Below are 27,062 nucleotides of genomic sequence, written 5' to 3' on the forward strand. Positions count from 1 at the left end.
CAGTGCAGAGACTATAAACAGCCTATAATAGCGATTACATTTCAAATAACTTCAAAACCATCAAACAAATTTCATATATGTATATTGGAAACGGTTTATAATTACATTACAAGATGTAAAAGCAATTTAATCCCAGTCAAGACTTCCAAAATCTATTTTGACCAAAAATCTTCCCTGAAACTACTGCTAAACTTTAGTTTATACATTGACATTCTTTAGTTGTTGTGAGGACTGGAGTTTGAAAATCAGATTGAGGGTCGAATGTTAGACTGTTATTGTTTTTTTTATTTTTATAAAAGTGTTGACTGGTATTTCATTACTTACACAGAGGTGATAGCTAAGCACTGGAATACTATTACAAGCATATTTCATATTTGTTTGTATGGATTAGTGTAATGATTTTCCATTACAAGTATGGGATCTATCATTTGGAATGCTGGAAGCATAGGGTTTACTGGATAAATTGTCTTTTATTTTTTTCATATGGGTCATCACACCTTACGCCTTAGAATGTTTAAATTTATATAATTCACCAGGATTGCTTTGCTATCGGAATAGATTTATTCAAGCTTAACTTCATCAACCACAAGGTGCTTGTATTTAAAGAGCAAAGGCAACAACATGGATAATCATGTATTATATATAACATGTTTTTGCATAAAAATCCCAGATCTGTGTCCATGCACAAATTGATCTAATAGTTTAGTCTACTGGAGCACATTCAAATTTAGATTTTTGTTGACCCCACATACTCCGGTGGCATTTAATTCCATTAATAGTTTTGATTGGTCAAATATGAATATCACACGTCAAAATTGTTTTCAAAACACTATAGTTGTAGCAGCTCTTTTTAATTTGCTAGTCAATCAATGTAGCTGGAAATGGAGAAGATGGCCAACTATGACCTTAAATTTTGTTTGCAAACACCAACGCTGAAAAGATGATAATAGCATTCATTATAATGCTATCAATACTAATTCCCATGTTTTTATGTATGTTGCTAGTTTTGATTGTATATTTTATTTATGACATTAAAAACTGCTTTGGTTACAATTTTTGCTGCTCAGTGGCATCATGGATTCCCTGATCCTATAGACCTTCATATAAAAAGCATTTGCACAGTTCATCTATGGCCTGGCTTTCATCATACACACATAGAGATAAGCAGGTCAGTGTGCAAGTATCTGTAAGTAGTGATGGGCGAATCTGACTCATTTCCCTTCACCAAAAATTGTCTATATGGAGAAAATTCCCCCGAAATGTATTGAAAACTATGGGACAATTTGTATTTTTACGCTTTCTAATGCTTTCTAACACAAGATTCCAGCTTCACTGGAATTATTAGAACTTTTTTGGTAATTACAGTCACTGATTCTTTGTGTGATCACCCTCTATGTTCTCATAAGTGACTCCTCATCTAACAGAAAAAAATTAATAATATGCTTTTTGTTCATCTACCAGGTGTCAGTTCCTCCTTACTTGCCCAGGTCTTCTTTGATTGGCTATAGGTCTTCTGGTTCTGTTGGTAGTGCGTCCAGTAGCAGGATAAGGAACAACTTGAGGTACATTTTCATTTTGTTCATTTTCCAACATCCCACGACGGATTTCACGGAGTGTTTCACCAGGGTCAGTAAGCAAGCGCTGGAAAAAGCTTTCATGTGTAACTGGCTTCTCCTGACACCTAAATGTTAATGCCACACCAGCTGTAGACTTCATTTCTCTTGAGAAGCCATCAGAGGTGCCATCAAAACAACGCCCAATAGCAATTTCTTTTGCCAGCTTTGGATTTTGATCAGTGACTGTATAGATGCCATAATTATGCCCGAGTGGGTCAACAGGGGCTAACATATTAAATGCATCAGTGTCATTTCCTAGAACTACTGGAGGATGTCGTGCAAGATATTCCTTTAGAAGTCTGTTGATTTCTATATTTCTGCAGCTGCCTTGTGGAATGATGACAACATGTGTACGATCAACTACACTTTGGTCATACAGCATCCCACTGCACTTGAATTCAACACAGGCTGCTGAACTTCTGTCTACTTGCAAATCCCTAACACTCCTAATGTCCCTTAGCCCATAGAGTTGACTAATAGTTCTTGGATGGCTCCCTCCAGCATTTCTGGACCGAACCATATATTCTTGTGTTCCCTGAATCCTTACTTTTATGTAGCAGGCTCGAAATTCCTGGGGATTTGGCCACCAGGACAAATATCCACCAATCCATGATGTTAAATCTGTCTCCTCAAATGGCACTACATTGTACTCGTATTTGTCTTCTTCCACCCTGTAAAAGCGGAAATGGTTGTCTGAGACTGGTGCTTCTTCACAGCCATGCAGGTTACGATATGCATATATTGGCCCGCTAGTTTCATCTAAATTGTTTGGGTTTGGTTTAGCAAGATTAAGTTTAAAGGCAGTTTTTTTTCCAGCTGTGTCTTCATGATCAGATCTTTGATAGCCTAATTTGGACAGGTAGGGTTGTGATACTCCAACTACATTGGGATTTAGTTTAGGGGAGGATGGAGCAGCTTCTAACTCTTCCCCTCCCATTATAGCTGTGACATAGGCAGTGTAGGCATCTGGTCTCTGAGCATCACAGAATGCAGGTAGACAAGCTCCATTTTGTCCTGTAATCACACTGTCAAATCGACCCCAGGCTCTTGGGTTAGATGTAAATCCTGCCACTGGCTCTAAATTAATAAGGTTTATCACCACTCCCTCTAATTGTTCACTAGGAATAAACTTTTCATTCATGTAGGCTCGGACTTTAACAAAGCACCTCCTATGTTCTGGCACATCCAAATTAAAGAGACGTCTTTCACGTATCTCCAGCTGTCCTATAAGAAATGACCTCTCTTCTCTTCTTTTTCTGTGGCTCCCTTTTACCACTTGGAAACGACTTTCCTCCTCCCACATTCCAGTCTCTTCATTTAAAGACCATAGTTTCATTTCCTTTAGGTGCTGTGGCATCTTAACCTGTTCTGTATTTAAATGGACCTCCACATTTCCAGCCAGCAGGACAGCATTGGAATCTTCTTGCCTTAAGTCTACTGCAAACATCCCATATGTTCTTAATGGGGAAATATCTCCATCTCTGTTGACAAAGTTAAGGTCACTTGAAGCAGCGGAAGCAGTGCTTATATTCCTGGGATCAAGAAAGCTTACACTGGCTTTGACAGTACCATTGTATATTTCACCACTGGTTCTGGTGAAAGAGTAAGGTGGTATTACAATTTCTGCCATTGGGTCCTCTCCTTTTACTGTTCCAAGAGGAATGATATTTATAATTCTAGGATCTAGATTCTTTGGTTGAGTTTTCCGCATTATCTTGACTTCTTGATACACAGTACTGCCCTTTGGATCAAATGGGAAGACTTTTATTGTCTCAACAAATTTATCTTCACGATCTATAAAAGTGACTACTAATCTTTTGGTTCCAGCAGGTACTTCTAAAGTGAACTGTCCCTTGTACCCAGTGAATCCAATGTTTTCTCCACTCATAAACATTTGACCAAAGCGCAGTGGTTCCCCTGTATCATATGCCGTTACCCTTCCACGCACAAGTACCTTTGGCTGTATACACTGCACACAGTCACATTCCGTCACAACCATAATTGGTAATACATAACCTAGACATTGTACCTCTTGTAACATCATTTGCTTTACCCCACAGCAATAATCTACTTTATCCTTACAGAGTATTTCAGAGCTCATTGATCCCACACACTGGGTATTGGGACACTTGCCAACGTTGTGGTAAAGAGAACGAGTTGCTGTTTGAAAACAGCCTGCGGGGAGCTTAATAAGATGTTCTTGGGGTGACTTGCTACAGCTGTTTTCTTGCTTACCTAAAATACAAAATTAGGCAACTGATGAAAGAGCAAAAATAAACATTTGGAAGGAATATAGCATAGGAAAGAAAAGTATGGAAATGGATAGGAAAGTAACATTTGGAAGCAAATGATTCTCAGACATGTACTGCATTTTGATTAGAGCCTTATGTGCATTGTAAAATAGAAACCATGTTTTGCAGGTCAGGGATACTGATCTCAGGGCCCCCAAATGTTGCCAAACAACACCTTGAAGAATAATTTAACCACTGATGTTGGGAACAAACGACCCATGAAAGTCCCCAGCTTGATGTGCAAGGGTCAGGTGTTCATGGATATAAATATATAAATATATATATATATATATATATATATATATATATATATATATATATATATATATATATATATATATATATATATAGTAAACTATGTACAAGTTTTCCATCTAGGATCACATCAGTGCTGTGGACCCCCTAGTGCTAAGAAACCCCATAGCAGCATAAAAGCTTCATTGGATCAGATGTTTTGGAGCTGTAGCTCAAACCTATGTATGATGCTTTCCTTAAGACCAACATATCTATATACTGAGGCACACTTGCAATTCAAATAAAAATTGCCACTAATAATAATTTCAAGCCTAATGTTTTTGGAGCATTTCTAAAATCCCAGTGATACTCTGCCTTCTAAGACAAAGATTCTGAAAGAGCCAATTTTTCTAATTACAGTAATTCTAAAATAAAGATATGTGTGTTCTTACCAACAATTGTTAACTGAGCTACAGAAGACTTAATGACTCCTAGTCCATTACTTGCTCTGCAGTGGTAGGTTCCAGCATGTACAGCTTGGACATTGCGCAGGGTTAAGGTCTCGTCATATTTAAATATCTGTTTGTCCAGTAAAGTACCATTGTGGTACCTGCAAAATAAAGGAGAAAAATCATCTTGTCATATAAGAAACAGTTAATAAAGTAGGGGTGATTTAAAAACTCTGGTTTGAGACACTCAAAACAGAACCACAAATATTAAAACAATAAATCTCATATGCAAGCACAGTGGTTAATTGTTTGAGTTTTCCTTTATGCTCCCCATTAATTAACCAATCGTCAGCTGGAATGTGAGACCTAAAATTAATGTAGCATCGAGTATGTTAAAAGGGCCACCACCCAAACTCAGATTTTGTACTTTGAAAAGAAAAACTCTGAACACTTCCTAACTCCCAGAATTATTTGCTCCTCTTTACCAGTAATGCTTAGTTGGAATTGGGTTCCCAGTAGCTGCACAGCAAAATGTCACCTTCTGACCTTCTTTTCGGATCTTGGAATATGGATGCTGTACCATATATGGCTTTTCTGGGGGGAAAAAAGGTAAAGACATTAGAATGAACACAGCAGGCATACAGGGTCTTGTTTAATATGGGTGCAAACTCCAAAATAATGTCAAGTCAAGTATTGGAAACCAGGTTCAATGAGAAAGGCTATAGGGAGGAATGGATAAAAACAGCACGCGAGTTGGCATCTAAAACAGACAGGAACGTTTTATTAAAGGCCAAGCAATTAGCAAGCCTATACTTTTGAGGCATGTTCATGGGCTAGTATGGTACTAGTACTGGTTTGGTAATCAGGATCAAATGATGTAAACAAGGTTAGGAATGATACAATTCATCAAATTCCTGTTGTCCTCTAAACCAGCACAACAAACCCCTCTTTGTGAGCAGATTATATTGGGTGCCTGGTGTTGGTGGTTTTTTTTAGCTTCAGTATAACATCTGACCATACTCAGAATTTCAATATTCATTGTTCTTGAACCTGATCTTGGTCATAGTAGGACAGAAAGAAACTAATGATGTCTTTCCACTCATTTAAAAAGGTGATGCATGTGAGTGTCCCTGAAAGACCAGACAAAGTCCATCAAATTCAACCCCTCCAAATGAAAACCCAGCATCCATACACACACCCCTCCCTACTTTCACATAAAATATATATTCATATCTATACTAACTATAGAGTTTAGTATCACAATAGCCTTTGATATTATGTCTGTCCAAAAAATCATCCAAGTCATTCTTAAAGGCATTAACACAATCAGCCATCACAACATCACCCGGCAGTGCATTCCACAACCTCACTGTCCTGACTGTGAAGAACCACCTACGCTGCTTCAAATGAAAGTTCTTTTCTTCTAGTCTAAAGGGGTGGCCTCTGGTACGGTGATCCACTTTATGGGTAAAAAGGTCCCCTGCTATTTGTCTATAATGTCCTCTAATGTACTTGTAAAGTGTAATCATTAGTTATTACTAGAATTGGGACTATTAAGAAGGAAACCTTCATAAACTGGTTCCTCATTTGTGTAGACAGACGAAAAATGAGTTCAGAATCTGCGCCTTTATTTTGTTTTCATCAACCAGCTGACCCCCCTCTGATACTAAAGGTCCCACCCCTTCCTGCTTAATTTTTTTACTATTAACATTTTTAAAAAATAATTTTGGATTCTTTTTACTGCTTGCTGCAATATCCTTTTCTATAGCAATTTTAGCTTGCCTAAGGGCTCTTACACATGAGCGTTCTGACCTGCGCTCCCCTGCGTTCCGTTTTTTGGCGTTCAGCCGCAGGGGAGCGCAGGAATAGACGCAAGTCATTATTTGAAATGGGGCTGTACTCACTCAGGCGCGTGTAGGCGCTGAACGCAGGTTCAGATGCAACATGCTGCATTTTTCCTGCGTTCGGCGCCTACACGCGCCTGAGTGAGTACAGCCCCATTTCAAATAATGACTTGCGTCTATTCCTGCGCTCCCCTGCGGCTGAACGCCAAAAAACGGAACACAGGGGAACGCAGGTCAGAACGCTCATGTGTAAGAGCCCTTATAGCTTCTTTTCATGTTTTATTGGCCTCCTCGTACCTTATAAATGATTTGGATGTCCCAGCTAACTTGGAAGCCTTAAAAGCACATCTTTTCTTACCCACCTCAACACCAACACTTCTATTGAACCAAAAAGGTCTTGCTTTGCAACGACGTTCCTTGCTTACAAGTGGAATATACTGACAAGTATATTTATTAAGAAACATTTTAAAGACTTTCCATTTTTGTTCTGTGTTTAACCTGTGTGAATATTTGCATGTCTGAAGTTTAGTGTTTTAGTTACTCCCTTATAGAATTGCTTCTACATGTGTTGTATGAGTGACCAGGCTTTGCTGAATAAACCGTTCTTTGAATACAACTGGGTCTCTCACTCACACCTGATTGTCATCCCATTGACTGATATATATCAGAGTCTGATTTCACCTTCAAATTATATGATAATCTTAAGGATTCACTTAATTTTTCCACACTTAGTGCCAAATGCAGCTATGTTCTTGGATCATATTTTTTCAATAAATACATGACCAAATATATTAATTTTTGATGTATCTGTTTAACCAGATCATCTGATGTATTAAAGGAGAAGGAAAGTAACTTTATACTTTGGGGTGCCTAAAGTTAGGTACCCCAAATTATTGTATTTACTTACCTGACACCCTGGGCTGGTGCTCCTATCAGCAGAAAACTGCACCAACCTGGGGTTCCTTCATGCACCATGGATCGATTCTCTTCCTGCTTCTTTGCTCTTCAAATTTCCCAGGGTAGACGCATGTGCAGTAGAATGAAATAGCTGGCTTTTTCATTAACATTCTGCTTTTCAAAGATGAAGCAGGAAGAGGATCACTCCATGGTGCTCGCTAGAGGAACCCCAAGAAAGTGCAGTTTTCTGCTGATAGGATCACTGGCAATCACTTGGGGGTGCCTAACTTTTGGCACCCCTAAGTATAAAATTACTTTTCTTCTCCTTTAAATATATAGAAAAATATAGAAAATGTTAAAGGGTTCACAAACGTTCAAGCACCACTACTATATTTGTGTTACATTCAATTTAACTGGCAAACCAAATCAGATGTAAGCATTCTATATGAATAACCTGGATCTAACCTAGTGTCAATAGTGATTAAAAATACAGTACATGTAAAACTTTATTTTAGATATTTTACACACCTGTTTTTAATCTTACCTTCTCTCTTTAAAACTGCCACGAAATAAGATGAGCTGGACCCATTTTTTACATTCTGCAGGGTTACTGAAGAGAAGCCATCCAAAGCTATAGTGATGTTGACATGGTCATCTGAGCAGATTCCAGGAATTCTGATGTTGCCTCGTACATCTGTAGTGCCCAATAGATCATATTTCAGAAACACCTTGGCACCATGAAGGGCAGAACCATAGCTGGTCTGTATCTTTCCAACTAGTGAGTGGCTGGTACAATTGCACCTTCTGCAGGCTGCATTTGCTTCTCCATTGGCACACAAAAGGCCACAGGCTGAAGAGCAAATAAAGACAAAGGGGTGAATAAAATACAATTCAGTTTAATAATACATTTAGTTTTTTAACAGCCATATGGAATTGTTAATTAGAAGTCATAGTTAACAGCCATGGTGCATTTTAGCCTAAAGTCTATAATTTAATTGTTTTGCAATCTGGTCTATTAAAGACCTCAATGGATTATTTTTAAGTTGTTGCAAAATACCATGAAACTTTACTAAGGGAGTTCATAAAGGTTATAATGGAGTAGATGCAAGTAATGTGTGGGTTTTACAGACCTTAGATCCTGATATCAGAGAACTAAGATCTGAGAGTATAATACTGTTTCCACTCAGTTAAAACAATATGTTAATTAAAAATATTGTTGAAGTGTAGTCAATGTTCCTTCTAAGCTGTGTGCTTGTGCATGGGGACACAAATTTTGAGATTAGCATGCACATACAATTGTGGTGTGCACAAAGAATGTGTGAAAACATGAAATTTTGATTCTATTTTTACCTGAGCACACACAAGATAAAAATGTGCACACAAAATAATTTTTTGGCTCACATAGCCTAAAAGGAATTAGAGGGAACATTGGGTGTAGTTCACCCCAAAATAACCAAGTAGACAACGGTGTTATAAGAATATAAGCAACTACAGGGTAATTTACAATTTTCACCATGTAGAATGCAGTGGCCTAGGATAAAAGAGCTCATTGATGAGAACCACAATACATCTATGATATTACTATCCTAAAGCAGGTGAACTAAAATATACTGTAATAAGGCAGGTAATTAAGAAATAGTCTGTTTCATCCAAAGTAGAAGTGGGGTCCAGGTGTCCTGCTGACCCATCTAAACTCTGGTAGAGCCTGGAGCTTGTTAGCAGGTACACTGTTCACTAAAAAGCTATGATGAGTTTATAATTGGCCTGGCCACTAAGTGACTATGGGTCTGGCTCTCAATTGGGCACCTCTGAATAAAGGTTTTATCAGGCCCTTGAAGATTTTGCTGGTACAAAACAACTTTTCTCTCCTTATCTTTCAATAGGTGGGTAAAGAAAAAGTCAACCTGTTCTGATGCTAAACTGCCCTCTGACAACCTGGAACTAACCACTCATTTCTGAACTGCTGACTATGGTATAATATAGAATGTAGGAAGAGAGAGAATATCAAAATAGGTCTAATGTTGATGTAGATCAGTGTTTCCTTATGACAATGGCATCATAATGCCTGCACTGTAATATGCAATGGCCCTCAGTTGTTCCAGGATTATGTTTGCAGAAAATTTTGGCAATCAAAAATCCAGGTTTTGCAGGTGAGCAGGTGAGTTGGTTGGTAATGCTTTATCAGTGCTTAAAAGTCACAAATTAGTAGAGAATAACTAATCTATAACCTGACTTCAAACCTAGGGCCATGTTAAAAAATAATTCTGCCTTTTTTTATTCTTAGATCAGTTCCTCCGGTTATGTGAAAATATTGTGTATATAGATACATAAATATAAACTTTTCCGGGAACAAGATATGCTTATGATCTTTGGTGCATCTCAAATCCCATGTAATATTCGAGCTAAAAAGCTGCAGTTGTACCCGAAAAGTGTACCTGGGGAAACAGGAATCGTCTCTCCTGGATTCACTGTCATGAATAAACCTTAATGTTGTTGTGACACCAATGTGGTACAAAGCCTTTAGCCACGTCTGCTTTACAGCTGAAACAAATGTCCCAATAAATGAAACCTGCCATGCAATTACAAATATATTCTTTGTTTTCTTTCCCTATTCAGAAAAATAGTTCCCACCTTTACATGGTTCCTTTCCACATTTTTGAAGCTGGTAAGTTCTTCCAATGCAGGGATTTTTCTTACTGGTGCACACCCTCCGTCTAATCCTTCTCCCCCCTCCACAGGTCCTTGTGCAGGGTGTCCATGATTCCCAGTGGGACCAATATTCTTCTGCATAGAAATCATACAAAACATTAAATGAATATATGTTGGCACCAACTGACAACTAAAGCTAATAGTAAAAATATCTGTCCTGGAAATAAGAAGAAACCATAACAAAGTTAAAGCAAGTAGTTAAGGGGCAAATAGACTATCGGTATATTATTATTATTACTATTAACACGCCAACATATTCTGCCTCGTTGTACAATAAATGGGTTTATACATTAAACAAACAGGAAAACACCCAAAAAACAATACTAGAGGTTAAGAGGGCCCTGCTCAAAAGTGCTTACAATCTAAAAGGAGAAGGGTTTGAGACGCAAGGTGTGGGGATGAGCAAGATCAGAAGTCAGCAAGAGTTTATTAAATTAAGAAATTAATTTGGTCCATGATGTAGCAATGCAAAGATAGATAAGGGTAAGCTTCTCTAAAGAATTGTGTTTTAAAAGATCTTTTAATGACCAAGAGACTGGGAGAAAGTCTGAAAGAATATGGGAGAGAATTCCAGAGAAGGGGGGCAGCTCTTGCAAAGTAGTCAGTGAAGGTACAGCACAGTATGTGAGGAGGTAATGTGAGAGAAGGTGAGGAGCAGGTCATTAAAAGAGCATACTAAGAGTATTTTGTAGGTGCCTTTGTAAATCAGCCCTATACAGTTTATCCATCAGTACCGTAGGTCAGAATTAAGGCAAGTAGATGGGTTTAAAGGGCATGTAAAGTCTAAAATAGAATAAGGCTAGAAATGCTGTATTTTGTATACTAAATATAAACATGAACTTACTGCACCCCAACCTAATCAAACAAATAATGTATGCTTTCAAAGTTGGCTACTGGGAGTCACCATCTTGTAACTTTGCAAGACTAAGACTGTGCACATACTCAGTGTGGTCTGGGCTGGGTTTAGGGATCGTCAGAAACAAAGCTGCTTGAGTTCTCCATGGCTGGGAAGTAAGGCGAGGGCTCCCCCTGCTGTTCATAACTATGATTGTTTCCCTGCTCAGCAGTTAGGAACCATCTGACAATTCCTATCCACAGCAGTAAATGAAGGGAGAATTTCATTGCATACAGTCAGGTTTCTTATAAAAATGGTACACATTATTTAATTAAAGTATGTTAGAGATAGATTTCTTTTTCATTACAGAAAGTAAACATGGGATTTTATTTTTTTGCCTTTACATGCCCTTTAAGAGAATTACTATGCACAGATTTTTCGTGTGTGTTTTAAAGTGCTATAGTGATTTCTCCAAGGTGCGATCTCCAAAATAAAATTATAATTAAGTCAAACAAAGTGCTTTTAGTGCTTGCTTCAAAAGTAAAATGAATTAAAATAAGGTGCAATGGTGTTTTCTTCAATCAGTAAAAATCAGCATGTGGCTTCTCCACTCTCTGGTGGGATTGGCAACTTGCAAGATTCCTGATTTCAAAACAGCATATCAATATCAACTCCAGGGTATTCCTTTTTCTGTAAAGACATTAAAAAGCAGGAACAGCACCCATAGTGTAATTTGCCTTTCTTGAGATTGGTAAACCAGCACTTCTCTTGAATATGCTAAAGCTAATGGTCAGTTTTGAGTAAATTATAAATTAATATGATGCCATCGCCTCAAGTGAGGATGCCTGCAAGATGTCTAGATTTTGTTTTTGGGATACAGAGAGTGCTTAGGGTTGTGCTTAAAATTTTTGTGAGAGGTGTTCCAATGGAGTTAATGTTGCCCTCTGTTCCTTTGATGCCCTTGCAAAGATTAAAACTTGACCAACCCTGTCATTGAAATCCCATCAGAGAAGCATTTTAACTCTTTCTGGAGATACTGGACAATGACACTTCTATGAAAGCCCATAAAGCCTATTTGTTGTCATTGTGTCCATACTGTGTATTTGCCAACAATTAAATTATGCTCATGAAGTACTCACTAATCCCAACAGGATATTGAAAGAGGTGACTGACAAGCTATTTCAGTAAACCAAACATTATGAATTGTTAAAGTATTTTTTCTTCCTTCCGCAGTTGCCTTAATTTAATAGACATCTTAGAAATTGGATATAGGACAATCTAGTAGCATCTCCTTAGGTCTGTATCAATGACTGCAGTTCTGGTCCGTGATTGTCTATAGTCTTTTTATGGTTGCACATTCCATCAGGGAGTGCACATTCCATGTTAAATGGAATGTGCTTTGCATTCCAAATTTATATGGTGCAACAAGGGGAGAAGAGATAGAAGGTGGATCTAAGAGTTCCCTCAAGTAACATATTGCCCATGACTTTAATGAAGTCTAACCAAGGAGACCATGTTTTCCAATGTTCTGGGCTAGATGTCTGATCTCTTCAACTTTGGCAAACCATTAGAAAAAAGTAGGTGAATGCATCGATTTCCATTTTATTGGTATCAGGGATTTTGCTGCTTGCAAGAGATGCATAGTTAATGCATTTGTGATCATATTATTTGACTCTTGATTAATCGTTAAAATGATTAATGCTTGGTTATCTTTTCATAAATCGCTCTTGGTAATTCTACTAATTGTATTTAATATCTCTTCCCAATAACGGTTAAGACAAGGGCAGGAAAGCCAAATATGGGTATATGTCCCCTCTTCTTTGTTGCACCTCCAACATTTGTTTGAAGAGTTAGTGTACATTTTTTTCAATTTTGCAGGAGTGTAGTACCATCTTGTGGTGAGTTTATATAACGCTTCAGTTGCCTTAACGGAATGCTTTGTGGATTGATTTAAAAATCAAAGGACAATGTCTACTCTGATTTTTTTTAAAAAAATTCTCTAGCTCATGCTGAACAAAAAGGTGGCATGTCCAGGGGGGATCGATTAATTAGTATTTTGTATATTTTGAATAAGAGTTTGACTCTATCCATATTAGTATCCAGGAATTGTTCCCATGGAGTTAATTGTCTATCCCAATTTTTACTTTTGACTGTTTGTATATAAGAGTGAAGTTGGTTATAGTTCCAAATATCTCTGGGATGAGAGCCCCAGCGATACTGAATTTCTGTTAGGTAAATCAACTTATTATCTTTGATAAAATCATTAACTCTAGTGCCTCTATTATCCCAAATATCCCATCTAGTAAATGTTCCTTTCTCCAGCCCCGGAGGGAAATCAGGGTTATTTGTTAATGTTTGGAGGAGGGGGGGGACTCATTAGGTTATAGACACCCTTACTATTATGCCATATCTTTAAAATGGCTCTTATCAGTAGCAATGGGGCTTCATCAAGTCTTTTAGGGCAGAATCCCTTTTGGAGGATACCTGTTGGTGATTTGTTTAATGTCGGGAGTCTGAAGCACAAGCAGTCACTATACAGGCAGGTAATGACTGGTTGTCAGGATCCAGTGCTATTAAGAGTTGAGACCCTTCTCTGCTGCAGCCTTCCTCCTCCTCCTAACTTCTGCCTATTCCACCTTTGAGGCCATGGACGGCACTCAGAAACTCACAAACTTCAACACCACCAACAAAGTGGTGATTCATGTAAAACTATGTATACAGTCACAATTGTCTGCATTCCACAAATATGTGTTTAAGCATCTGCAACCTTATAGCACTAGTAGAGGCAGATCTGATAGAAAAATATAATTAATTATCTTGTTATTTATTTAGTATTTATTTCTAGTGGTTGGAAGTTATTGTAAACTCAACAATCATGCAGTGGGACTTTTCATATGCGAGGGAAATGCATGCAAAGTTGCCTTCCAAAATACCATACACAAAACACTTATACCAAGGTTTTTGTATTCCAGTCACCTGTCACACCTATTACAAGGATTTGGATGATTGGCTATGTGTAGACCTGCAATTAACTAGGCAATAGGAGTGCAGATTAATACCCATACCCCATAATAAAAGTGGGTCAACTTGATGCAAATTTTGGCCAGTTTTGTAGCATAGCTTCACCTAATTAGTAAATGAAGTCCATTATATAGTTTTTTATTACATGCGGATACTAACATCAAACCAACACCAAAAAAATCCAGCATGGATGGAGGTGGATAAATGTGTAGTCTTGATCCTGAATTGACATACTAGGCAGACATAGATCATAGGTCAGTTTACCAAGGCATGCTTTGTTACCCTGCAGTGGCTTCCTATAACTTCACGTATACACTGCTATAAAGGAATTGGTGATTTGGTGCTTTTTACAGCGCACATGGGGTAAAAAAAAACAAAAATCTCCTCTTGTGAGCTCTTAATTTGTTTGCCTACTTCTTCCTGCTTATTGACCATTATAGAATAGAAAGTCATTTTATTTAATGTGCTATAAAGACTTTATATGTAACCATGGACTAAATGAACCCGTCTTTTCTTCCCAGACAATGCACTGTTATTGTTTCATCATCAAGAGCAACTGTGAATATGCGCATGCAATGTAGATCAGAAGATACATATCAGCAGTGCTTTGTATTGCTTGAATGACGTTGGAGACAAATACAGTAGTATAACAGAAAATACTTGATGAAAACACAACAGTGGCTGTAAAAGGTGATAGTTCAGCGTGATATAGGGTAAAAGCATCTCACCTAAACAAAACACAACAAATTGAAAAAAAGCTAAGGCTCAGCTTATAGACCAACAAGTAAAATTACGACTGGCACTATGCAATGCAATTAATGCATACACAGCATTCACATTTCTCACTGTTTTCCAGGCACTAAACAACTGTAGAATCCAGTCTTGGAAGTGAATGAGTTGCTGTTAAAATAAATACCATCTGCAACAACAGGGACTTGTTTGCTATTGCAAATGGAAAAAAGCCACAGCAAATAAGCTTGAACATAATAAACAATCTTTGTTTTTGTAATAAAATGTAATCATTTCTGATTACATAGAAACAAATGCATGCTCTCTCTCATGTTTGCAGGCTGCATTGAATTCCATACACGTATATAGTCAGAAGCAAAAAATTGTACATATGCCTTTCATCACTATAATAAGAAAGGATTTTTAGTATTTTTAGAACAATTGAAACATACCAAGAGGACACTTAAACCTGACATGGTAGTTGGAGCAGTGTTTCCCTTCCTTTTGCTCTTTGTTATTGCACCAAAAACCCTTCTCTGGAATAGAATGCACCACCTCCATTGTATCCTTCGGAGCAATCCATTCAGTTGTCCGGGCTTCCAATGCGATAGGTCTGGAGCACAGACGATTTGGGTAATAGAAACGAACAGCCTCCACAGTCTCATGATCTCCTTCTCCTCCTGGGTGGTCAACATTAAACCAGGAGGTCCATTCAGAAGCACCTGTGGGATGACCAGAAGAAAACAAGTCAGAGTGGCAGAGAAAACACAAATACAATATAATATCCTGGTTAAAGGGCAGGACTCATAAAGCAACGGCATTTTCCTTTCATTTTTAACTGATATTTTTGACAAAAAAATATTCTCTCCATGTGCTAGCCTGAGAAATGGTTATGGTTTTGTTTACTTTTTGTTAAATACTAGAAAATCATTTGGCTTTCAAATTATTTACACACCCAAGAGAAAAATTACGTATATGCGTATATAAACATTACCACACATAAAGCACAATGGCCTTGGTTCTACCCAGTGTATTCTACAAATATATATGCAGTTTATATGTGTACATAGAAATATATTTAGAATACGCAAGGCACATCAACAACCCATAAAAGATGTTTTTGTGTGTTTATGATGTCATGATTTACAAATGGTGCTTAGTTATGTCACTTGCATAACATGACTCATTAAAACTTGAACTATACAAACAAAAGTGCCTCCTAAAATGTTAGGATAGAAGTTACATGACCTGAAAGCATTCTGTTTCTGGCCTATACCTTATATTGTCTCAGAACTCTTTTGTAACTACCAATATACTTTAATTTTACAATATAAGGTGCAAATTTCCCTATATATTTTTAACCAAGGCCCCTAAAACATTTCAATGTATATGTTTATTTAAATACCTATAGACAGGGTATGTAAAATTATATGAGCACAATAAACAGTACAAATAAATACACACAATTTTCATTCAACCATGATGTCTGGTATTAAATGACGTGTTGTACTTACGTAAGGTGCCATTATTAGAAAATGATGTGAAAATCAGTGCAAAACCTCCTTCTTTTGTTACAAAGCAGTAGTTCTGCTGTGCTTATATGACTACAGTACAATGGCTATGCTCCTCTTCAAAACCCATTTCCAAATTATTTGATACTCGATACAATTTGTATCAGAATACTGCTCAATAGTTATTTAGAATTATATAATATCATGGAGGTATTTCAAAAAAGGAGAAGTTTGGGGTTGATGGTATGGCCTGAAACTATATATTGTTTGTATATGAATAGAGAATTGGCTGAAATACAGAGTACAGAGTGGAATAAACTGAGGAGTCATCTTCAGTCATCTTCTTTGGTACAATGCTATTAAATGTGTTCATAAAAACCATACAGTTAGCATTATTAGTATTTGTTCTGTGTTGATACTGAAATGTACCGTGCAAAAAAAAAAAAAAAACATGATTTTATACTGGAATATCTTGCCAGTATATTAAAGGCTAAATGGGCCACTGGAAAATGAATAGACCAATGAAGTCTTATAAATGCAAGGTTAGGTAAAACACCACAGATCGGATTGTATTTAAATGAAATTATGCTGCAAGGCCCCCTTAATTAAGACAATTTTGTCAGTTATGTTAATTGATTGACTTTGTAAGTAGCAGTTAGTCTCAGCCATAGTTAACAGATATATTTATGTATACAAAGAGGCATTGACATGTATGGTATAAGTTCACCTTGAATATGTGGACGCTCAGCTAAAATGATAAAGGAGATGGAAAAATTAAGTTAAGGATTGTCAAAGCAGATTTTGTCTTCTCAGAGATGAAGAGACGACTGCAAAGTAGCACAGTAATTCTTTCCAAATATAGGCAATATATCTTTTTTTTTTCTTTTATGATGGCGCAAGAGATTAATATTCTTTTTGGCAACAGTTATTCTAGATATAATGCTCGTTACTGCATTAGAGGCACCATTGGTACCATTAGGAAAATCTATAGGGTCGCTCGCCTTGTTTGTTCATTGAAGGATTGCACGAGGTTGATGAAAATATGGAATCTTTTAACCCATAGCAATCAAACAGATCAGTGGCATAACTAGATATTACTGGGCTCCACAGTACATTATTATTCAGGCCCTCAAAATGTCTAGAAAATGACCTGTTTTACCAATATTTATTGAAATGATATATGAATTAGGGCCTCATGGGGCCCCTATATCTCCTGGGCCCCCCTGCAGCCTCGGGGTTTGCTTCCTCTGTAGTTACACCCCTGAATCAGATTTATTTTTTAAGAGCTGATCAATTTATGGTACCTGCTGATTAGATGCTATGGCTTACTAATTAATAATTAATACAGTAATTACTAAATAATATACAAATTAGGGCCTCACGGGGCCCATATATCTCCTGCCCCCCCCTGCAGCCCCAGGGTCTGCTTCCTTTGTAGGTACACCCCTAAATCCGATTTATTTTTTAAGAGCTGATTGGTATATGGTAGCTGCTCATTAGATGCTATGGGTATGGGTTACTAGACAAGTAACACACTTTAGATGCTTACCACTTGGTGACAATATTGGAGCATAATAATTTGCTGTGTGCGATTTCCATCGGGGAGTAAGGCTTCAGATAAGTTATATGCTTGGTGCTGCTGCTGAACAAAGCTAATCTCTACCGCCACAAAGCACAGAATGTGTTCCACACTTCAAAGCAGTTGAACACGTTCTTATGAGTTGACACACGTATCTTCATTGTTAAATGTATAAATTCGTTAAACACTTTCCATACTGTCAGTAAAATGTGCCTAGCAGGAAAGTACAGATGAATTACAATATATTGGGCTGCTGGAATAGTTTCGGATTCCTCACTACCATATTTCAGCTGTTATTTTTTTATATAAATTTCTCAAGTCCCTCTATTGAACAACGTAGAGTATTGTGTCTAATTTTACACGTTTAAAATCATCAGTGTTGCTGTGGGATGTTGCTCAGCCAGTGGGTGTTCTGGCTGCCTTGAAGCAGTGCAGTTGTCCATAACCACATCAAACTGATAAAAGCTATTGATTGCTGGATTGTTGATCGATTACTGCCACAGTGTAAACACACTAGTTCTGTTTTTCAATCTGTGGTTCCCGTTTTATTCAAAAATCTTGAAAGATGCTGGCAGCCTGGCAAACAACATTAACCCTTTCTTTATATTGTGTGCCTGGGCCCCTAAGCAGAAAATAATCCCCCAAACCAGTACCCATAACACCTTGCGCACATTTGTAATGCTTATTCTTGCTTATTCTTAACAGGCCTGATAACTATTAAATATGAAAGGAGGGTTTGGATCAAGACAAACAAGGAAGAAATAGCAAGGTACACAGACGGTTATCAGTAGCAATGACATCAACCAATACACTGATTACAGTTTCATTTCCTTTCATTAGGCAAAATTTGTATTTGTTTAAGTGTATAGGTGGAGTGCCCCTTTGAAGTAGTTGGGTTGGACAGTTATTAAGCAGTTACAAGTCATGTCTGAAAAGTAAAAGTGCCAAATTATTTTTAATTATCCCTAAATGACTATATTTTGGAAACATAGGAACGCCTAATAAAACCTAATCCATAACATATGGAGCAAGAACGTCAATAGCTTGCAACTGCACAGAAATAAGAGTTAAAAGAACCAGCTGCAATGATCTAATAAAATTACAATGAAAATCTGAAACCGGAAGCAACTTGTGAACTGAATACTAAGAGCATACACATAAGTAGTGTATTAGGGCTTTTACAGACAAGCGTTTTCAGCTGCGCTCCCCTGCGTTCAGCCACAGGAGTAGATGCACTGAATTCTTTTCTATGGGGCTGTACTTACATACACGCATGTAAGCAGTGTCGGACTGGGCCGGCGGGAAACCGGGAAAAAACCCGGTGGGCCCCGGCCCTCTTGGGCCCCCGCCAGCCCAGTCCCGGTCCTAGATTGGCCCCCGAACGGCAATAAAAGTTTTCTGGCGCTGTTGCACATGCGCGCGTTGGGCCTGACGTTTGCGCATGCGCACTTGTTTTTGCACATGCGCACAGGGCCCCCGAGGTTCACAACCCGGTGGGCCCCGACTGCCCCAGTCCGACCCTGCATGTAAGCGCCAAACGCAGGAAAAATGCAACATGCTGCGTCCCAACCTGCGTTCGGCGCTTACATGCGTCTGTGTGAGTACAGCCCCATTGAAAATAATTCAGTGTGTCTACTCCTGCGCTCCCCTGCGGCTGAACACATGACACCAGAACGCAGGGGAGTGCAGCTAAAAACGCTTGTACTCTTAAGTGCTTTCAGGTAGGGTCTATACAAAGGAACTGAGCAGGTGCTTTGAACAGTTATATGTTTAAGGCTTTCCTTAGTGCTGTGCTTGCCATTTATTTAAGCATTTAATTTTTTGCCCCATCGGCTGCACCAATCATAAATAGGTAACTGCTCATCGGTATGATAGCCATAACCATTTCATGTAGTATGACACAGAACCTAGGAAAGCACTAGAAATATGGTCATGTCTGCATGTTTGCTAATAGGTGGTAAGGAAACAATATTGCGTTCTTAGCTGCTGTTTGTAGATATAGTACTTCACACAGTCACTCAAATACATACTGTATATCAAGCTCTAAACAATGTTTAAATATTCCATCAGGTGGGTAACCCAATAGAGGGGCAAATTCACTAAAGCGCAATGCGGCTAACGCTAGCACAAATTCGCCAGTGTGACGTAATTTTGTTACTTCGCCGATTTACTAACAGGTGGTGGCATAAATTCGCTAGCGAAGTGGACCCACTCTAGCGCTACTTCGCATGCTTACGCGATATGGCGAAGTGAAGTAACTATGCTAATTCACTAACTTGCGCATTTTACTGAACGTTACCTCTTGCGCCAGACTTGCCTTCGCCACCTCAGACCAGGTGAAGTGCAATAGAGTAGATAGGGCTTGCTGGCGTCTTTTACTTTTTTAAGGGTGATAGGCTGAAAAAGATCCTAACATATGGCACCTAAACTATACAGTGGGCACATGTATAGGGCAAAATAACAACTCTATTTTATTTCATAAAGCTTTCCCAGACTTGTGTAGTGTAATGTATTTGCTGCTACATATACGTCCATTGTACTTTATTTTGGCGCCGTATGCAAATTAGGCATCCCTAGCATAAATTCGCTTTGCTTGACGAATTAACGCTAGCGCAACTTCGCTACCTTTCACCTCCCTGAGCGCAACTTCTGATTTTAGTGAATTATAAGCACCCTGGCGAAACTTTGCCTGGCGAAGCCAACACTGGCGCAACTTCGAAGGTAAGTAAATTTGCCCCATAGTTTTGTAATCAAAATCTACCATAATGTGTAGTAACTATCGTTATTTTCTACACTGTGTCCCTAGACAAACTTATGGGCAAAAAATTAATCATAGAGCTTCCAGAACATTTTCAGGGTCAGACTGGGGGGTCTAGGGCTGCTGTCCCGGGCCCCCTCCTCCCCCCGCTGCTCCTTTGAGCAGCGCATGTGCACAGGCACTTCAGCACATGTGTGCGCACACTATGTTTTTTGCCATGACGGCCCAAAAAGGGGAGGTCGCGGCTTGAGGAATCCCTCAGATGTGGGATCTGGGTGTGGATCTGGTCTGGCGGGACCCACAAGAGCAGGTGGCGAACCGGGTTTTTTCCCAGTGTCACGCCGGCCCAGCCCAACCCTGAACATTTTAGTTCCTTTTTTCAAACACGCTCGAAAAAACAATTAAGATATTAAGAAAGCTTGCTTTTTTTTTTTTTTTTTGCCTTGTGACTGACTAACACTGTACAACAATTTCACCTAGACAAATGTAATAATCTTGCCTGGCTGTCACTTCAGGCACCTAACTTTTCAAATACTTTCTAACTGTCATATTAATTTCCTTTAGTTCTGTCGTTGATTTTCAGATGCCTTTTTGGCATACAAAAACACTTGTTAAATTTAATTGCACTTTAGTTTCTTGGATTTGTTTATGTGATATCCTTATTTTGTCTACCTCCTGTACTGTATATTATGGAAAGTACTGTTACTGACAGGATTTATGTTTTTAAAAAATGGTTTATTTTTTGGTCATTGTTTTGTTATTAAAAAGGCTCAGAGAACCAAGCTGAAATAATGAGCCATGCCAGATCTGTTTTTACAAGGCTTTTGAGTTGCAATAAATACAGTCAGACATCAAGAATAATATGTAAACCAATTTAAAAACTGTGTTGCAAGGGATGTTATTAATTTACTTTCATGATATAGTAGTTAATAGGTCTAGGAGCATATTTCTCTGGCCAGTTACTACCCTTGATACTATAGTATGCCCAGGTACTATTCTAATTCCCCGGTTTCTGTGACTTGCTTACCATAAGCAATTTCTTCTTCAAGGCATTGTGCACACATCTGAGAGAACCAAGGTGTGTTTAATGCACCAAAAGTTATAAGGAGCAAGAGGAATGCTATATCATTCGGCACTGACACTTGCACAAATGTTAGACATACCAAAGCAGTTTAAACAAGCAAGTTCAGGGGATGCAGGAGTTGAACCTGCACCAGGGCTCAGGGACTTGACTTGGATGATCCTTTAAAAATATAGTTTACACTTGCAGTTTAAAGATAGAGGCCAATGCACAATTCTACATGCAGAGATTGAGGAGGATGGGTGCTGACAAATCTGTTTTGTATTCAAACTAAATCTAGGTGTGATGCACAAGCCAAAAACCACTGCGATCACACATTCCAAATGCCAACCTGAGGGTTAAAACAGGTTCCATCCACTAGCATATGTTCGCATGGCAGAGGTTTTCAGACTTTTGCATTCAAAATTTCCTTTGCAGTCACAATTTGCATAGTATAAAAATATATGCCCAGCTGTATTTGGTGTGGGAGTTACCCCATTTATTGGGATACAGATGGGTGCAATGCATAAATGTGTTTTTGGGTGAACTTTTGCCTCCCTTCCTGATGATGAAATGTTAAAGTTCCCCTTGAAATATTACATTTGTAGTCCCACATTTCATCTGGGCCCCAATAACAATGTCTTACCTATATCAAATATTGTATGCTAGAGTTCTAAGGTATCAAAAAAGTGTTAGCCCCCCCAGTTTAACCTTAACCTAATGTAGGGACCCGTAGGGTTAATTCCCCACCATTCTGATCCACATGGTCTGGAAACCCCTGTGTAGATTTAGCTACAGGGTTTCCCAGGGGCTGGACAAGGGGCCAGAGCAGGGCAGATACTGGAGGATACCACAAGGTGTCAGCGCGGCACCACTTTACTATGAAAAGGAGAGCCATGTGCTCAGACAGTGATTTTATCATTAAGATTTGGTCTTATTGCTGACTGTTATTTCACTGAGGAGACCAAACCAGCAAAATGTAGGCTAAAGTGGAATTCGATAGGCCTGCCAAGGCGGAGGCAGGATACTCCAATGTCTGGAAGTTCAACCATGCGGGTTTCGAGCTTGAAAATGCTGGTTTGTGTGCTCACACTTTGTAGAGTGTTGAGAGTTGAGAGTTGTAGTTCAGCCGTGGAAGTCCTAAGCGCTAGCGCTATAGACAGCGATGGGAGCTGGATGTAAGGAGAAAAAGGGTTATCATGCTCGCACTATGAAGAGTGTTGGGAGCAATACCCTGGAGGATAACACATGCTTCATATGTTATGGAATGGATCTCGCTGTAGAAGCCTGCTCCAGCTCTGGGTGAGCCTACCCATCTGAGTGAATCCCCAGGGTGAGTGGTGCCAAAGGGAGGGTAGAAAAAGAGAGGATCCAGCATATTTCCATTTGTGACACAGGCTTTGTTTATGCCTGCCACGAGGGAGCAGTGCTACTTGGGACCTATTGTACTCATTGGGGATAAGGGACCGTGACTCTGATTTTTCCAAAGGAGTAGTGTGGGATTTTGCCTGGTAGGGAATTACCAGGATGGGACTGGCACAGGAATCCCAGGGTAGTGGGTTATGCTATGGAAATGCATAATTGTGATATGATCGTGGTACTGTACCCTTTTAATCTGCATTTATCTTGTATAAAGTTATTTTGTTACACCGTACAAGTGTGTGGATTGAATGTTTTCCTAATGGGGCCACACGCAGGTGTATTCCCGGACCCCATTAGGTAGGCAAAGGGAACTCAGGACCTGTAAACGGTAAGAAATGGTATGATGCACAGGGGGTGGCCAAAAAGGGGTACACTTTCTTTTGCCTGGACCCCTATAAAATTAGCCCCAGAGATTGTAAATCTGTTTCTTAGATGAGACAAAACACTGAAACAAAAGAGAACTACTTAAGCTAATTGTATTTCATGGCCAATTTCTTGGGTACTTTTCTATTGAGTTAAACGAGTGATGTATATGTATGTGTGCTTCTTAAATTAAAGTCTTCAATACAACTGTTGCAGTTCCTATAAACTGACATATATTTCCCACAAATTAGGGTTGATTATTTGCTTCTTCTAATTATGATGAAAAGTGAAGAAGCATCAAAAGAAAGGTATTTGACCATCTGGTGTAACACGCATTAAGAACAAATGGGCTGATATACCAAATCCAAGACTTGTTTTTTTAAAATATTTCGCTTTTATTCATAAGATAATGAATACTCTAGATCACTTCCCAGAAAAAAAACTGGTCAAAACACATTCCCTCACTAATTGTTTTTTATACCTTTTTTTTATCGTTTGTGTTGAGGGATCAAACCCTGTATTGTACAGTATTTATCTGAGATTAGACCTTATATTGTAGGGATCAGACTTTGTATTGTACAGTATGTAGGAAGATTAAGCTGACCCTATATGTGTTGATAAAAACTGCCGATTCGGCCAATTCGGCAGCTCATTTGTCCAGAGACATATATCAATCTGTAAGGTTTAAGGGTTTAATTGTTGGCCCAGTCGCGTAACTATAGAGGAAGCAGACCCTGAAGTCACAGGAGGGTCCGGGAAAAGGGGGGTTTCGCTTCCTCGATGGGAAAGCCAGTGCATTAGCTGAATGTTTGTGTGTCATGTAGGTACATGAACAAGGTTTTCGTGTTTCCGCCTAAAAACATACAGTCAGGTAAGTTGGCATCTGATGAAACTGACCCTATTGTGTATGTTCATATGCTGGGGTACTTTACAAACTTTATAAACTCCACTGGGGATGGGATTACATATAAAACTATCTGTAGCATGATTACAATATTTTAGTGCTATCAAAATAAAAAAGAAGAACCTGCAACAGTCCAATCAGGAGCAGCCACTGTCTGCATTTTGGCTGACTATCTAATCCATTACAGCTTTATTCAGACACATAGCTACACAAAAAGATGCAAAGAATTCAACATCCCAGTATCAGTATGTTCTCTGATATCATAGTTATTTATGACTGTTAAAATATTACATTCTGGCAAATAATTGTATATTTATGGTCATTGGACAGTTATGTGCTTTATAATAGATTCACTGAAATGTGAGTATACATGAATTGAGTATTCCTGCTCTCTAAATGGAATAATTAATAGGTCTATGGAAGTTACAATGAAGAGGACTCCATTACAACAGTTTTGTATAGAAGCTTCTTAGTTGTCTGCGTTGTGTTAGTAACCCCTGATTATAACCATGGCAATACCTCTAAAACACAGACCTAAGCCAAATGCATCTTCCCTGTTTTTTTCAGTATGGGGGCAGGGTTTGTGACCATGATCAATGTATGGTACTTTCATAAATGGAATATGCTTGCTGTTACTCATTCCACCAACAGAGAATCGATTCTAATATACTGGATGGCAGGGCAGGGCCGGGCCAAGGCAGTTTGGCACCCAAGGCAAGGGCTTCAATTAGCGACCCCCCATCATGTATTACCATTTCCCACCTTACCATTAGTTTTTAAATAAACAACCCTTACAACACATTAATGAAACTTTTAATTTATATAAATATTGCCCCCAAATCTGTACCTGTGCCAGCCATAAATATTGCCCCAAATCTATACCTGTGCCAGCCATAAATATTGCCCCCAAATCTGTACTCAGAAGAAGAAAGCAAACAATTCAAAAATATTAAAAAAAAGAAAAAACGAAGGCCAATTGAACAGCTGCTTAGAATTAGGCATTCTGTAACATATGAAAAGTTAACAATGCTGAAGCTCTCCTTTAAGTATAGCCTGTTCTTCAGTTTTTCAACTATAGTTTTATTATTTGCCTTCCTTTTCATCAACTTTACAACTTCCAAAATCTATTAGTTTCTAAGGCAACAATTTTACTATTCTTGTTATTTCTTTATTATTAATCTTTCTATTCAGGCCTATTCTATTTATCCATCTGTCTGTCTGTCCTTTGCCTGGTTGCTAGCCAGTCAATAATATCTTTATTCTGCAAACAACTGCTGAATGTCTAATATGGGTTAAACCCGTTTTAAAAATTAGGTACTTAAAAATGATCCAATAATATATAGGAAGTGCTGCATAAAGATTAAAGGGGTTGTTCACATTTAAATTAACCAGTTTTAATTGTTTATTACTTGTGGTTTTTGAGTCATTTAGCTTTTTAATTCAGTTTACAATTTCAGCACACTGGTTGCTAAGGTCCAAATTACCCTAGTAACCATGCATTGCTTTGAATAAGAGACTGGAATTTGAATAGGAGAGACCTGAATTGAAAGATGAGTAATAAAAAGTAGCAATAACAATAAATGTGTAGCCTTACAGACCATTTGTTTTTAGTCATTTACCCCCATTTGAAAACTGGAAAGTCAGAAGAAGGCGGCAAATAATTAAAAACTGGGAACCAGCATCAGTGTTTAAAGGAGCAGCAATTGCCACTACCAGACATCTAGCAGGTCTCACCTTTGCAATTTGGCTCACACTCTTTTGCATGTTTAAAGTAAATGTAAACCCAAAAATACATGTTTTCCTAAAGAGAGAATATGTAATTATATTAGGGTTGCCACCTTTATGTCTGGCTGAGACCGGGCGGGGGGTGGGTGGGTCAGTGATATTAGTGGGCGTGCCTGTGACGTCAGTGGGCAGGGCTATGACGCGGCGACCAGCGATTGGCCGATCGCCGTGTCAATCAAGGGAATCCCGCCCGGTTTTCCTTATTTGGAAAACCGGGCCGGAAGTATAGACCCGGGCAGCCCCTCAAAATACCGGGCTGTCCGGGTCAAAACCGGACAGGTGGCAACCCTAAATTATATGCATGGGTCAGATATATATCCAGTTGTTTTAAAGTTATCTGTAAATGTCATTTAAGCCGAAAATCCTTCATCGGTGTTTCTGACTTTTGTACCAATTGAGCAGAAGCTAAAGCATTAGGCAAAATGTTATTTTTTGGGAGCAGGAGCCCTTTAAAGAGAAAGGTGTATGTATATTCTCTAGGAAGCGAAGGATAGGGCGGGTCACGCTTTGCAGTGGTTACAAGCCCTTCTTACCTTTGGCAACCAAAAAAGCAGGTGCTCTCTATTCAACTGAAAGTGTGTTTTATACCACATGCGATATGCCTTTACTCAGTCTCAGTGTCCAACATCCCTCCAACAAAAACTGCAGTCTGCACAAAATCATCTGCAATGATATCTGCTCTGTCACTCCAGTACAGGCTGCCACTAAGCAATATTTTCCTGTCTCACGCCCACATGCCAATGCGGTGCTAACTATTTTGAAACCAAGGTATTAGAAGCATTGGAAGGCACCAAGTCCCGCTATAGGGTGGGGGAGCGCTGCCTTCAGACATTTACCAGGCTAAAACTCCAGAGGGGGCTGAGGCATGCGAATTTTATAAATTATGATGTGTTTTAATAAGCCAACAAGCCAAGTGAACTAAAAAGTAAAAATGAAAAAAAAAGTGAGAAGTGCGCGCCCCCCAGTAACTGCGCCCTAGGCGGTTGCCTAAACTGCCTACCCCTTGGCCCGGCCCTGCTGGATGGATGGAACTGCAAATGTAGCACATGTGTTTA

The 27,062-nt window shown here is 38.7% G+C and overlaps 1 protein-coding gene across 1 annotated transcript; it reads right to left on the minus strand.

The window, feature by feature from the left end:
• Nucleotides 1-30: 30 nt before the first annotated feature.
• On the minus strand, nucleotides 31-25,986 carry cilp2.S (cartilage intermediate layer protein 2 S homeolog). Its single transcript, XM_041578525.1, has 8 exons — nucleotides 25,957-25,986; nucleotides 22,504-22,705; nucleotides 15,078-15,428; nucleotides 9,963-10,115; nucleotides 7,876-8,181; nucleotides 5,076-5,184; nucleotides 4,594-4,751; nucleotides 31-3,851 (listed from the first exon to the last, which is right to left on the minus strand). The coding sequence occupies exons 1-8, from the start codon at nucleotides 25,984-25,986 to the stop codon at nucleotides 1,465-1,467; spliced, it is 3,696 nt and encodes a 1,231-aa protein (XP_041434459.1). The 3' UTR covers nucleotides 31-1,464.
• Between the last annotated feature and the right edge of the window lie 1,076 nt (nucleotides 25,987-27,062).

This window comes from Xenopus laevis, chromosome 1S (genome assembly GCF_017654675.1).
Source record: "Xenopus laevis strain J_2021 chromosome 1S, Xenopus_laevis_v10.1, whole genome shotgun sequence".
Classification (NCBI taxonomy): Eukaryota; Metazoa; Chordata; class Amphibia; order Anura; family Pipidae; genus Xenopus; species Xenopus laevis.